This window comes from Lissotriton vulgaris, chromosome 2_2, assembly GCF_964263255.1.
Source record: "Lissotriton vulgaris chromosome 2_2, aLisVul1.2, whole genome shotgun sequence".
NCBI lineage: Eukaryota > Metazoa > Chordata > Amphibia > Caudata > Salamandridae > Lissotriton > Lissotriton vulgaris.
This window is the reverse complement of record NC_141688.1, coordinates 118,112,630-118,127,023: the sequence shown is the minus strand read 5'-3', so window position 1 is coordinate 118,127,023 and position 14,394 is coordinate 118,112,630. Positions and strand designations below refer to the sequence as shown.

Below are 14,394 nucleotides of genomic sequence, written 5' to 3'. Positions count from 1 at the left end.
TGGCGTTTGTGGACGGAATCGGCTGAAATTTTCAGGAAAATGGCACATTTTGTTTCTGAGCAGCTCCTGAAAATTTGGGGGGGGTTCGTCAAGGGGGGGCCGAGAAAAAAGGGGGGTCCCAAAACGCGTTTTTCCCATGTTAATTTCCATAGGGCGGTTGGACTCACTTTTAGCCCGAACGGCTGAATGGATTTTCACGAAACTTGGCAAAATTGTAGGGACTGTTAGCCCGATGTGCCTTTGCTAGGTCTCAATATATGTGCTTCAGTGGATTTTGAGAAATTAACGTTTAAATCAAGATATATATCTGTAACAGCGCTCCGGGCAGCGATCCGGTTAGCGAACTTTTCGCGTATCGGAACTTTGCAAAGCGAAGCTGATTGGCTCTCCGGTGTCTGTCAACATTCTAAACAGTCCGGTGCGGCCGCCATCTTGTCTCTCGGTAGGATCGAGAGACAAGAGGAGGCCAAAACAAAGGGGGAAATGAAGGAAAGGGGGCAAGGTAGACCCCTCCTGACCCCCTGGTATTGATGAGGGGGATATTATAGAGCCACGCCGGGCCCAAAAAAAAAAAAAAAAAATCCGATTTTTTCGCCGTAGAGACGCGTCTTGGTTCGCGAACCGGGCAGCTAACCGGGCAGCTAACCGGGAAGCTAACCGTCAGTGTAACCCAAAAAAAAAAAAATCCGATTTTTTCGCCGTAGAGACGCGTCTTGGTTCGCGAACCGGGCAGCTAACCGGGCAGCTAACCGGGAAGCTAACCGGCAGTGTAACCCAAAAAAAAAAATCCGATTTTTTCGCCGTAGAGACGCGTCTTGGTACGCGAACCGGGCAGCTAACCGGGCAGCTAACCGGGAAGCTAACCGGCAGTGTAACGGGAGTCTGAGGAGTAGCTGATTGGCTGTCAATATTGTAAACAGTCCGGAGCGGCCGCCATCTTGTCTCTCGGTAGGATCGAGAGACAAGAGGAGGCCAAAACAAAGGGGGAAATGAAGGAAAGAGGGCAAGGTAGACCCCTTCTGACCCCCTAGGATTTATGAGGGGGATATTATAAAACCACGTGGGGCCAAAAAAAAACAAACAAAAAAATCCGATTTTTTCGCCGTAGAGACGCGTCTTGGTACGCGAACTGGGCAGCTAACTGGGCAGCTACCGGGAAGCTAATCGGCAGTGTAACGGGAGTCTGAGGAGAAGCTGATTGGCTGTTATCATTGTAAACAGTCTGGAGCGGCCGCCATCTTGTCTCTCTGTGGGATCGAGAGACAAGAGGTGGAAAAAAAAAAGGTGTAAATGAATGAAAGGGGTAAGGCAGACCCCTCCTGAACCCCTAGGATTGATGAGGGGGCTATTAAAGTTCCCTGGGGGGTGAAAAAAAAAAAATTGCCATTTTCGCGGTAAAGGTGCTTCCTGGTACGTTAACCGGGCAGCTAACCGGCAGCGTAACGGGAGTCCGACATATTGTGTTTTTTGAACGTTTGTGATATGTGCACGTGTGGATTTTGTCTAATTAAGGTTAAAAAATATATATATATCTTTAAGCGTGTTCTGGCGCGCTTACGTTTTGGGTTTGGTTTGCGCTGCAGAGACGATACGTCACGGTTATGCGATGCATCATGAGGCGTCTCACGGGCTACGTGATACGTCACTTAATAAAGAATATATTTTACAGCTATAGATATTAGCTTTTAAAAAACCAATGAAATTCACAGAAAAAACCATAGGTTATAGACCATATATAGTTAGGAATTTGCATTTACAAAACCTTGAAAATTCACTGAAAAAACCATAGGTTATAGACCATATATAGTTAGGGATTAGCATTTAAAAAACCTTATTTTATTTGCACAAAACCATTGAAATTCCATATATAGTTAGTTGCACTAACTATATATCGCGGACCCGCAATCCACTGCTAATGATGTCACATATTACATCATTCATGACATGGTCAGTGACATCACTGATGACATCACTGATGACATCTCAAATGACATCACTGATGACATCACTGATGACAACACCCAGTGACTGTATGTTTCTGTAAAGTTAAAATATGTCTTACATATTGAAGAATGAGTGGATGTATAAGTGTCTGGATGAAGGATTTAGTAGGTGCATGACTGACTGTATGAGAGAATGATTAAATGTGTCTCACTGAGTGCATGGGTTAGTGATTAAAGTGTCTTAATTTGGCAATCAATATTTATGTTCTTCTGTAAACTGCTGCATGTTTAAATCAGTAGCTATATCAGTAACTATATGGGTTATTGAATGGTTGCCCAAGTATTTGTATGGGAGACTGAGTGTGTGTGTGGGTGGCTGGGAGGTGTATAACTCTGTGCATAGATGTGTGAGCGGTTGATTCCCTAGGTGTATGGGTTCAAAAGTGCATGTAGAAACAGCTGTATGGACAGTTGACTGTGTGCATGAGTATATTGGTGAGTGAATGGATATCTCAGTTCTACATGTCAAAGTAAGTACATATGTAAAGCACACTCCATGTGAGAGTTGACATATATAAATAACTGAACATAAGAGTCAGTGAATGTGAGAGTGGCTGTATGAATCATTGTGAACTTGTATCAAGGATTGTATAAGAGAGTAAATATGTGTTAGTATATGTTTGAATAAGTAAGGTGTGTATAACTGTATAGTTAAGGAAATGGAGATGTGATTGATTCTTTGCATGACTGAATAGGTGTGTGAGTAACTCCATGGATGTGTGACAGTCTGTGAGTGCCTGTTTACACTGAGTGTATCAAAGGTTATATTAGAGTCTGAAGATGTATTATCACATAAATGATATCATCAGTGATGTAATCAGTAATGTCAAATGAGATGTCAGTGATGTCATCAGTGATGTCATTTGAGATGTCATCAGTGATGTCATCAGTGATGTCATTTGAGATGTCATCAGTGATGTCATCAGTGATGTCACTGACCATGTCATGAATGATGTAATATGTGACATCATTAGCAGTGGATTGCGGGTCCGCGATATATAGTTAGTGCAACTAACTATATATGGAATTTCAATGGTTTTGTGCAAATAAAATAAGGTTTTTTAAATGCTAATCCCTAACTATATATGGTCTATAACCTATGGTTTTTTCAGTGAATTTTCAAGGTTTTGTAAATGCAAATTCCTAACTATATATGGTCTATAACCTATGGTTTTTTCTGTGAATATATATATATATATATATACATATATGTATATATATATATGTATATGTATATATGTGTGTGTGTATATATATATATATATATATATATAGATGTATATGTATATATATGTGTGGGTGTGTGTCATATATATATATGTATACATATATATATATATGAAGAAAGGCTCCTCCCCAGCCTGCTCTGCGCTCGCAGACACTGCCTCCACGCCAGCAAGGAAGAGGGACGGACCAGCAATTCAGCAAGATGGTAATTTTTATTGCAGATTAAAACAGAACCAGCGACGCGTTTCGGGCGGAAAGCCCTTGGTCACGCTGCAACCATATGTATACATATATATATATATATATATATATATATATATATATATATATATATATATAAACATACCTTCCTCATACAAAAGCCAAGCACTCACGGGGGATAAGTCAGGATGTTCGTTTATTTCCTGACCTACAACACCAGACGCGATTCGGCAGTCGCCTTTCTCAATGGTGAATGGGCACGCCGACAACGGCCATTTTTATTTACATCATCAACCAGTGTCACTGGCACAAAGAAAGGACCAGCGGCCCATTGGAAAATGGTGGCGCCATTTTGTAACATGTTATAGCAGATCAAATGAAAAATTCAAAAATATGAAAATATGTAAATGCACAGTGTACAATTACATTCTTGTTCTGATTTCGCCAATTTAACAGTATTAATATATTGCATGATTAAAATCAGTTAATACCAATTTTCAAATCACAATAATTAAGCCCTGTATGGCTCATTGACTTCACCCCAATGCTGCATTTTCGCAATTTCCCCAATCGCCGTAATCAAGCCCTGAATGGGCCGAACACTTCATATTGCATGGTTACATTGTCACAATATCCCGCCCTGCATGGGCATTCTACAGTGAACTAATTGTCTCCGATATATTCTTCAATGGTCTCACCACCTATGCACACTGTCCAAATGGGTTATACTTCAGTTACATAAAAGCCTTAAAAACTAAAGTAATGTAAAACTCTTAAATATTGCCATCAATTCCATTTCATTGACATCCTAATGAAGAGAATCACATTTTACAAAATTTTGCAATATTTTTCGCGAGTGATATATATATATATATATGTGTGTGTGTGTGTGTATAAAAAACAATTTTTTTCCACTGAAGAAAAACAAAGGTTAAAGTAACATTATAGTTAGGTGAGTGTGTCAGTGAGAACATTAACGTTTTGTAATTAAAAAAACACAGACGTTCACAAGTTATAGTTAGTAGAGCTACCTATAATTTGCGCCCTGCCATGCAATGTTTTTAACCTAACATATTACATCACTCATGACATGTTCTATGAAATAATTTATGACATCACTGATGACATCTCAAATGACATCGATGACATCGCTGATTACATCACTGGTATCATCCAATGAGTGTGTTAATTTGTTTTACAGTTTGCACAGTGACGGTCAGCTACCGTGTTACTTTTCTACCTAATTTCGTACAGCCTGTGTCCAGCTGATGGGTGTTAACAAAATGCATGTGCTCCTAATGCATCATAGGAGTGTAAAAGTTTTTGAACACGTTTTAAATGTTTGTATTGAAGAGTAACCCTGTGTGCAGGTGATAGTTGATAACTTGTGTCCACCATGTTCCATGCAAGTTTTAAGGCTCTGCAGAAAGAGTTTACAACAGTCGAAAGATTCTACATACAAAACATATAGCTGCCCTATTTTAGCCCAACCACCATACTCTGCCACTATTGTCCCAACATTTTGTGGAGCTACTCGGATTCAGCAAAATAGCAGAGTTCTAAGCTATCCTCTCCCATAACAATCATAGAAAGAGGACTAAGGAGAAAGGATACAACAAAACAAAAAATCTCCAGGAACCAAAAAAGGATTAGCAACTTCACCATATCTCCAACATCCATCAAATGAGGTCGCAATCAGCTCTCCCCTCACAACAATCACAGAAAGAGGACTTATTCCACTGAAACAGAAAAAGGAAATTCAAGGGACCCAGGAATTAGAGGAAGGTTATTAGGCCCTACTTCTCCATGAAAAACTGAGTTATTACCAATTTAAACAATTTAATAAATAAGTTAATTAAATAATCAGGGAAGAATAACATGCCCACTTTAAATAATGATATAAAGAACTAATCATTTATTTTAAAATAAATTTGGTATTCGCAGAAATTTCTTAGTATGGAACCTTTTAATAATTATGAATAACAATACTCACCAGGAATAAGATAATCTGATCAATGGTGAGTGGATCAATAGGAGTGCTACACGAAAGATACTAACATAATATGACTATAGGAAATAATCTGGCATGAAAATAGGTAAGACGTGTACCCCCAGCCGCAATGAGACACTCACTTAAAGCAGATCACCGGAGCCGCAAACCGGCGGAATTAAGGTGTGCAGAGCAGCAGCAGGGAGCTGAGGGAAGCGGAGGTGTGACCAAGAAGGGCGTCTACTCAGCAGAACCCTGCAGAGACTGGCGCTGGGGCCTGGTCTGCAGCCTGATGGCTGATGTGGTGTGGTGTAGCAAAAACAGGGGACATGCACAAGTAAACCATCGCAAAGTAAATAATAGCAAGAAGAAAGTGCGCGCACACCACTGCAACTAAACAGGACGCGCACATGTCCTTAGGAAGGGAGCCAACGGCTAACACGCAAGAAAGACGCGCACAGTGAGGTCAGTAACCCCACCAGAGAAATAAACCATAGAGGAGAGGGAGACCGCCTTTATTTCCCCCCAAAAAAGACTGCCAATATAGTGTCCAGTTACTTTGTTCCAAAGGAGAGAAAAGACACAAGTGCACAACAGGACACAGAAGGAGAAATGGCGCTCACAAAGGAAGACTAGGGGGCAAGGTCTGGCCAAGTGGGGACATCTGACACACCAATTTGCTAATAATGGCCTCCATGAGTGGGCCCCTTTCCAAAGCACTCCTTCTCCCCTTGTTGGGGAGAGATCCAGCATTTATGCCCTGGAGTTTTAGAGACCCCACTGAGAGAGTCCACAGCGACTAGGGAGTCTCACCTGGGTTTGGGTTTTTTATCCCATTACCGCTGGGAGCACGGCACCGTACAACGTGACCGTCGAGCTCATTGGAGCTTTTGGAGTATGCGCCCCTAGGCGGAAACTATAACCTTCCTGTATGTACTGCAGTGCCCGAGCAACATTTGACCGATGACCGGTGGAGCTGTCCCACGCAGCTATAGAGGAGTTTGGCTCTGGTTCACCCCTCGGCTGTCAGCCACTCGGCTGGATGTCGGACACTTTTTGTCCTCGTCTCCCCATTGTGCCTCCTACACCCTCCCCCTCCTCTTCATTCCATTATTCTCCGTCCACCTCCCCTATTCCTTCCTACTCTCCCCTAATCTGCTCTCCTCTTTCCTATTTTTTCCTCATGTTTATGCTATGCGTTTGCACTCATGTAATTTCTGTTACTACACTCCAGTAACTAATGTAACTTTGTAACCATTTTCTGAACCAATGTGTCTTCCACATGTAAAGGGCTCTGAAACCTCCGGGTCTAGCCAGCGCTAAATAAAACTCAATAAATAAATATATTGTAAAAACCCTTGAGTTATTAGACAGAATAGTCTCAGCATGACAAATTACTGCTTAACATAGAAGACAGTGTGCACCAGATATTAAGCTATGTGGATGTCTTTGTTTTGCTTCAGAAGATGGCCTATCTGTAACGTTTCCACCACAGTGTGAAGGCTGTAGGTAGTATAAAATTAAGCACCTTCAGAAGTTGCTTATTTTAAGCAATTATTGTCTTTTTCGCCAAGTGTTGCATGGGGTGTACTCTGTTCTTAATAGATACTTTCTAATACTCTCTAGTGCATTTATCATGAGATTTTCACTGTCTGCCAACACTGTGATACAGGGTAAATAAACTCGCTCCGTAGAGTGAATACTGTTTTTAGTATCCACCTCTCTACTCATATCAACTTCATTTGTCAATGTAGGTTTGGTGACTGTTAGGGGTTTGACACAGATAAAAGCTGTCCGTAGCAGGGCATTTGTTTTGGAAAAGTATTTCAGTATTTTTTGGAACTTGGCTTTCTCTGAACAGTTGTATACAGATTGAACACAGTATGCAATGAGGGTTTCCCATATATCTGTGGTTGATTGTTAATGTGAACTACACTACCCGTGAAGTGTATGGTATAGTGTCAATGTGGCACATAACCCATTTTTTTTACACCTAAGGGGTTATTTCTGTACTGGCATTAATGATGCCTCATATTTTTCTAAGCTATTTTGTGGTTATTTTCAGAGCTCTAATGCTATGTCCAGTTATAAATCAATGTGTACAAAAGAAGCTTGGATGATATCATCAGTGATTTAGTCAATTTTGTCATTTGAGATATAATCAGAAATGTCATAAATGATGACATTGAACATGTTATGAGTGATGTAATAGGTGAGATCATAAGCAGTGCATGGCGGGTGCAGATTACAGTTAGTGCTGTTAACTATAACTGGTAAATTTCTGTGTTTTTTTTGTTAAAAGATCTACCTACCTATAACGGTATTTTAACCTTTGGTGTTTAAGTGACTTTCTAAGGTTTTTTTATTTAAATTTTACCAAAAACAGCTTTCTTATCCCACCTAACTACAATGCTACTTTAAACTTAGTTTTTTTCAGTGAATTACTCGTTTTTTTTTTTTGTAAAAGTAATATTTTATTACCATACGTCTATAGCTAAAACCAGGAAGTTGGCCACAGGGCCTATGTTTTTTAAAGAGAAGGTGGGCCACATGGCCTCTTCAAACCTAGTAAGTCGATTGGGCCCTGGGGACACCTAGTCCTTTCGTTTGTTAAAGGAAAGGTAGACCAAGTGTCCCCTTCCCCAACCGGAGCTTTATTAGGCCCTGGCCCTGGGGAACCCATATCCCATTGTCCTTTTTGTGTTGTTTTTTTTAAAGCGGAGGGGCAACGTGCCTCCCTCTCCAGCCCTTAGTAGGCCCTAGGGAACCCATTCCCCAAGGCAGTTTTTTATTATTAAAGGGGAGGGGGTTACATGCCCCCTTCCTGAGCTTTGTTAAGTCCTGGGGACCTCATCTCCCAGGCACTGTATACAAAAAAATACCCTGGCAAATAACAACGAATTAAAATTCACAATACATATATATGGGACAAGCAAACATGAATATGAAAATAGACATACTTTATTGTTATACCAGCAACTGGCTGGACGATAATTACAAATCTAAAACAGTAGTGTACAGGTATTCATAGTCCCATCAGAATTTCTGGTCATTTAAAATCATGGTGCAACAAAGCAATCATAAGTTCAGTCAGACAAAAAATCACACTACATGTATAAACAAATATAGACAATAATAACAAATATTGCTATATCCTACATTTCTCGATCAAGGCTAATCTAGACTGTAAATAATCAGTGACTATTTGCAAACAAATCATCTCATTAGGTTACATATGAGCATTCACTATGAAGCAAAGGTAATGGCTTAGTATGTTAAGATTTTCTTCACAAAATCAAGTCTTTGCGCGTTTCGGCAATCCAAACTCCTTCATCAGAAAAGTCACAAGTTTTGATGGAATAAATATATTACATGTATGCTTAGCCCAAAAGCTTACATTTTGTTTTTATGATCTTGCAGGAGTGCCACGGGATCGCAACAGTTGTTATAGTTTTCTTTGTTTTTCACCCCAGTGTTAAATATTGCAGGGATTTGTTAGCATGAGCTGAAAGCCATTTTGTATTTCTAGCAGCCATCTTGTTTGCCATGTGTTGCCACGTGCTCGCCATGTGCTCTGTCCTCCCTCAGTGTTGACTGCTCTTGTAATCTGCCTAGAAACAAACTATATTTAGCATCTTACACCTTCGCACATGCTCAGAAGGGCCTAGCTAGTAGAATGCACCTGCTCTTCTTGTAGAACTGTCAGGCTATTTTTGCTGCTGTATGGAGGAGTAACTCTCCTCCCACTTTGTTGAGCAAGCAGATCTTGCATGCCCATATTAGTTATTTTGCATGCTTACATGTGCCAGGACTGCCCCTTGGTCTTATTCTGACTATGTAACCCTAAGCATATATAAGGTCTCTGTTTTCTGTACTCCTCAGACTGCCTCATTCAGTTGCTAAGGCAGTAGTCTCACTCATTTGAGGTTAATAAAGATGTTACTTTTATATTTCAGCTTCTGTGCCAATTTCTTCTTTGTTGGTTTAAAAGGACCAAGTATCAGTGGGACCCCTGTGAAGGTTTCTATTTTCTATACCAGGGGGAGTCCTTCTGGGTCTGCCGGTCCTAAGTGGTCAAGGGGTATCTCTACCCTGTCCTCTTATATATTTTTTTAGGTCTCGCCTAGGCAGCACTTGTGCTGTCTCTTCGAGACATGCTGTATTCAGGATATGGGCATAAAGCTCTGCCCACTTTTCGCCCATCTTTTTAATTGGCTCCTGTCCCTGTCCTTTGTAAATGGTGACTTTTCATTGGTCAATAGGTTTAATAGTCCCTCCTTGGTACCACATTATCTCTTCTTGTAACCTCCCATGTGGAGACCCCCTGTTACATGTGTTGTTACTCCCTAGATTTTAATTACAGTCTGAAGGCACTGTTTTCTAAAAGGGCTTCAGGCAAGACACACACTTGGTCCTAAGCTGGGCTGGCAGTGGTTACTTCGCTCACTAGAACATCTCACATTTATATGAGTCATTCTATAACTTTCCCTTCATCAGAGTACAACCTAATCCGAAATTAGTATAATAATTCTTTTGTGACATTTCAAAGCAACTAGTTGTATATATGGACATAGCTATTTGAATGTACTCGTAATACTGTCTTGCATGCAATGCATTGTGGGCAGGGTGGATTTACAATATCTTCTGCAGGGTGCAATACCATATGTGACCAAAAGAGGTCTGGTGCTGGTGCCTTGCTCACTAGGGACCTCTAGGAGCAATTTGCGGTACTACACCTAGACATGTAGTTCTGGTGTCATGCCTACTAGGGACCTCTAGGAGCAGCTTGCGGTACTGCACCGAGACAGGCAGTGCTGGTGCCTTGCTCACCAGAGACCTCTAAGAGCAGCTTGCAGTATTGCACCTAGCATTGCAGTGCTGGTGCCATGATCACTAGCGACCTCTAGGAGCAACTTGCGGTAATGCACCTAGACATGCAGTGCTGGTGCCTTGCTCACTAGGGACCTCTAGGAGCAGTCTGTGGTACTGCACAGAGACATGCATTGCTATTGCCTTGCTCACTAGGGACCTCTAGGAGCAGCATGCGGTACTGCACAGAGACATGCAGTGCTGGTGCCTTGCTCACTAGGGACCTCTAGGAGCAGCTTGCAGTACTGCCCGAGACATATAATGCTGGTACCTTGCTAGTTAGGGACCTCTAGGAGCAGCTTGTGGCACTGCACTGAGATATGCAATGCTGGTTCCTGGTTTACTACGCAAGTATTTGTAATGCACTAGGTCTTGCATTACTGAAAGTATGAGCTATTGTTGTTGCATTATTATTTGCAATGCCAATACCTCAAGCTATCAGTAATGCGGGACCTATTGCATTGCAAATGATTGTTAAACATGTTCAGGACAGCGTACTGAGTCCCCGGGTCCTGTAATGGCTGCCAGCAACATTTTTCTCATGTTGCTGGCAGCCAATCAGAGTGCTTGCTCCTGCGGGAGTCTGATTCCTGCTGGAGCGAGATGGCCCAACGGAATTAAAGTTACCTAGAACAATCATAACACTCTATTTTTGAAATTGGTGCTCCCACCTCCCCCCCCCACCATCCAGACATACAATAACTTATAACCCTTAATATCTCAAAAAAGACTGAACAGATTTAGACCAAGTCACGAAAAGTACAATTTGTAGACCAAGATCTAACTTCTTGACAAATTTGGTGTAGTTACGTTCAGCAGTTTTTGCTGTAGCCTTGTGTAAAGAAGTCTACGGGAAAATGCATGGGTAACTTTTATTTTGGGGCCCCACCCTTTTTTCTCGGCCCCTGCTTGACGGATCAGCTCGAAACTTTTCATGTATATATATATATATATATATATATATATGGAGCAATTTCTGTTCCCAGTTTAGACCACAGAAGTAACGGACCACCACACGATTCAGCAGAGTGTCACAGCGAACTTTTATTATCCATTTGTCAGCAGTTCAGGTAGGCATGACGCGTTTCGGGCAGGGACTGCCCTTGATCACATGATATACATATATATATATATATATATATATATATATATATATATATATATATATATATATATATATATACATATACATATATATCTATACTACTATTATAAAGGAAGAACTTTGAGGCTTTGAGGCGGGTAAACTCGGGAACCACAGCGCCAATCCACACACCCGATACATCGTTGTAATCCTCAGGGTGTGTAGATGGACATAGGCTATATAAAGTTAAAAAATAAGTTATATTTAAAAAATGTACATTATAAAAAAAGTAGTCCCCTCGAAGTAGCGCCGGCCGCGACCTGCGTGCTGACGTCAGGAGTGCGGGGAGGAGCGGCGTCCAGGAGCGCACGGAGGAGCGGCGGACATGGCGCGGGGGAGGAGCGGTGAAGAGTGGCGGACATGGCGCGGGGAGGAGGTGAGGAGCAGCGGACCGGCGGGAGGAGCGGTGACCAGCGACGAGGAGCGGTGAACTGAGAAGCGGCGGCTGAGGTAAGGCTCCGGGGGACAATGTCGGGCAGGCGGGGGTCGGGGCAGGCGGGGGACGGGGACTTACACCAAAACAGAAGGAGGAGCGGTGAACTGAGGAGCGGCGGCTGAGGTAAGGCTCCGGGGGACAATGTCGGGCAGGCGGGGGATGGGGAGTTACAACAAAACAGAAGGGTACAATTTACATCGGCTGAGGAAAGGCTCCGGGGGACAATGTCGGGGCAGGCGGGGGACGGGGACTTACAGCATCTGCCATGCAGCTTTATGCAGAACACCTCAACACTGGGCCTTTGTGACATCCGGGGGACAATGTCAGGGCAGGCGGGGGACGGGGCAGGCGGGGGACGGAGCGGCCGGGGGCCCGGGCTGCTGGGCAATGTCTGGGCAGGCGGGGGTCGGGGAAGCCTGATTGCTCCCGGACAAGGTCGGGAAGGGCTGCTAGTATATATATATATATATATATATATATATATATATATATATATATATATATATATATATATATATATATATATATATATATATATATATATATATATATATATATATACACGATGCTTGGCTTGAATTAGCAGAAAAAAAAAAAAATTTCGTTGCTCCGAACAGGTGGCCGCAAGATATGAAAATACGTTTTGCCTGGGGCCCAAAAAATGCTTAAGGCTCAAATTTGGACGGTAAATTACTATAACTAAACTGCAGGTTGCTAAGAGTGGGATTGAATCAAGCACAGACTAATGCACAATGTTATTCCAGATCTCCGTGAAAACAACTAACTCCTTTTTGAAGTTCATAAAATAGTACCTTAAATCCTCTTGAAATAAACACACCCGCCTTTTATTAGCTGTATGATCATGCAAATGAAGACTAAGTTGAAGGACAGCATACATTTTTATTCTTCGTTGCGACATGAGCAATATTAGGAACTCGCATGTACTTTCAGTGCCTTTCTTAAATAAGTTCCCAAAGAACTATAAGAAAACCTGCCATACTATCAATTTCAAAACGCACCGGTCGTATAATTATCAAAGGCAGGAACAACTTGTCAGTCACTTGCTACTCAATTACAAAAGAATTCATTTTAATCTTCGCGAAGTACACGTTTTACCATAGCAGCTTCATTTTATTTTAATGCACTAGGAGAACTAATTGTGCAGTGAAGCCAATGTTTATGGATAGATACCAAGGCAAACACATAGGATAGCGCTGAGGCAGAGAAAGAGTATGTAGTTGTACCACGGAATGCATTTTTCTTATATTTTCTAAACGCTCACTGTATTATGTAGCGTGCATATTATTAATGAATGAAACATATTGTTTTACTTCAATTCTCCGTATTTTGCTCTGCCAGCTGCCAACGTCAATTATTTGCCATGCAAAAAAAATAATAGAAAAACAATAGTGTCTGGGTATCCAAGACACATGTCTATCATACATGAAGATTTACTTACCAAAAGCACTCGCCTGTCCGCTTAAACATACGCACAGCAGCATAAACCAGTGTTCACATCTATCCATCTTGCACTGGAAACCGTAAATGCATTTAAAGCGTGAGTGGATGTGTAAAAACATCCATTACAGCAGCAGGCAGCAGCTCTGATGGAGGCGCGCGGGCTCTGGATGCTCTGACATGTACCAGAAGCCCAGGGAGGGGGGACACACCAAGATTGGTTTCAGTACCACGCCACATATTGCTCCATTGGGAATGCGTAGGTGATATTCTGCATTCGAACAAGCGCCGGGCCCCGGCGTCGGGTTATTAGTGCAGCCAGCTGCGGCTCCGACAGCAGGCAGCGTTGCGGGGATGTTCATCAGCAATGCAGACCCTCCTCCGCGCTCATAACTCTTCTCAGACAGAGCAGGGAGCGCGAGCCGACTGAGGCGGCTGCCTGGCCCTGCTATGGAAGCCCAGCGGATACAATTCCAGCACGAACATTTCAAAACACCGTTGATTTTGGCACCAACTGTGAGGTCGCGCAAGGCGACCACCGTCATTCTGAACTTGAGACAGACGGCCTCCATGACAGGCGTTTTATCTGCAAGCTGCCTGTCTGCCCCCCTGGCTGTGTATTAAGTCTAAAGCGCGAGAAAAAAAACATGGTTTGTTATAGCGCATCATACACATTTTCTTCAAATTTAATAAAACGCCAGAAGGCAAATAAGTCAGTAGCCTTTACGTAAATAATTAATATGGATCGATAAACTCGATCAATAAATTTGAAATAAAAATGGAGACGCACATATTCGTGACTGAGGCCTCTAAATGACCGTATGATGAATGCCTAGTTGCGAATGCATTTATTCTCTAGGAACACCTGCTCTATTAATATGCTAATTCATATTTACTGCTTTGCTGTCCGTTGCTCCACAGGCCTCCCACTGTTATGTCCCTGCGTCATATTCACTTCCACCCCCCGCCCGCCGCCACCACCTCCAAACGATCAGAGAGCTGTCCTGCATCACTCCCACTCAAGCCCATCTCTACCCTGCCAAATGCAATAATACAAACATAGTCA

General features: G+C 42.2%; 1 protein-coding gene across 1 annotated transcript in view; it reads right to left on the bottom strand.

The window, feature by feature from the left end:
- CHRNA5 (cholinergic receptor nicotinic alpha 5 subunit) overlaps window positions 1–13,733 on the bottom strand; it is a 247,414-nt gene extending 233,681 nt beyond the window's left edge. Inside the window, exon 1 of the mRNA XM_086959420.1 lies at window positions 13,330–13,733. Within this exon, the coding sequence (XP_086815546.1) occupies window positions 13,330–13,450 (121 nt within the window). The 5' untranslated portion in view covers window positions 13,451–13,733. The remainder of the gene's footprint in view (window positions 1–13,329) is intronic.
- Between the last annotated feature and the right edge of the window lie 661 nt (window positions 13,734–14,394).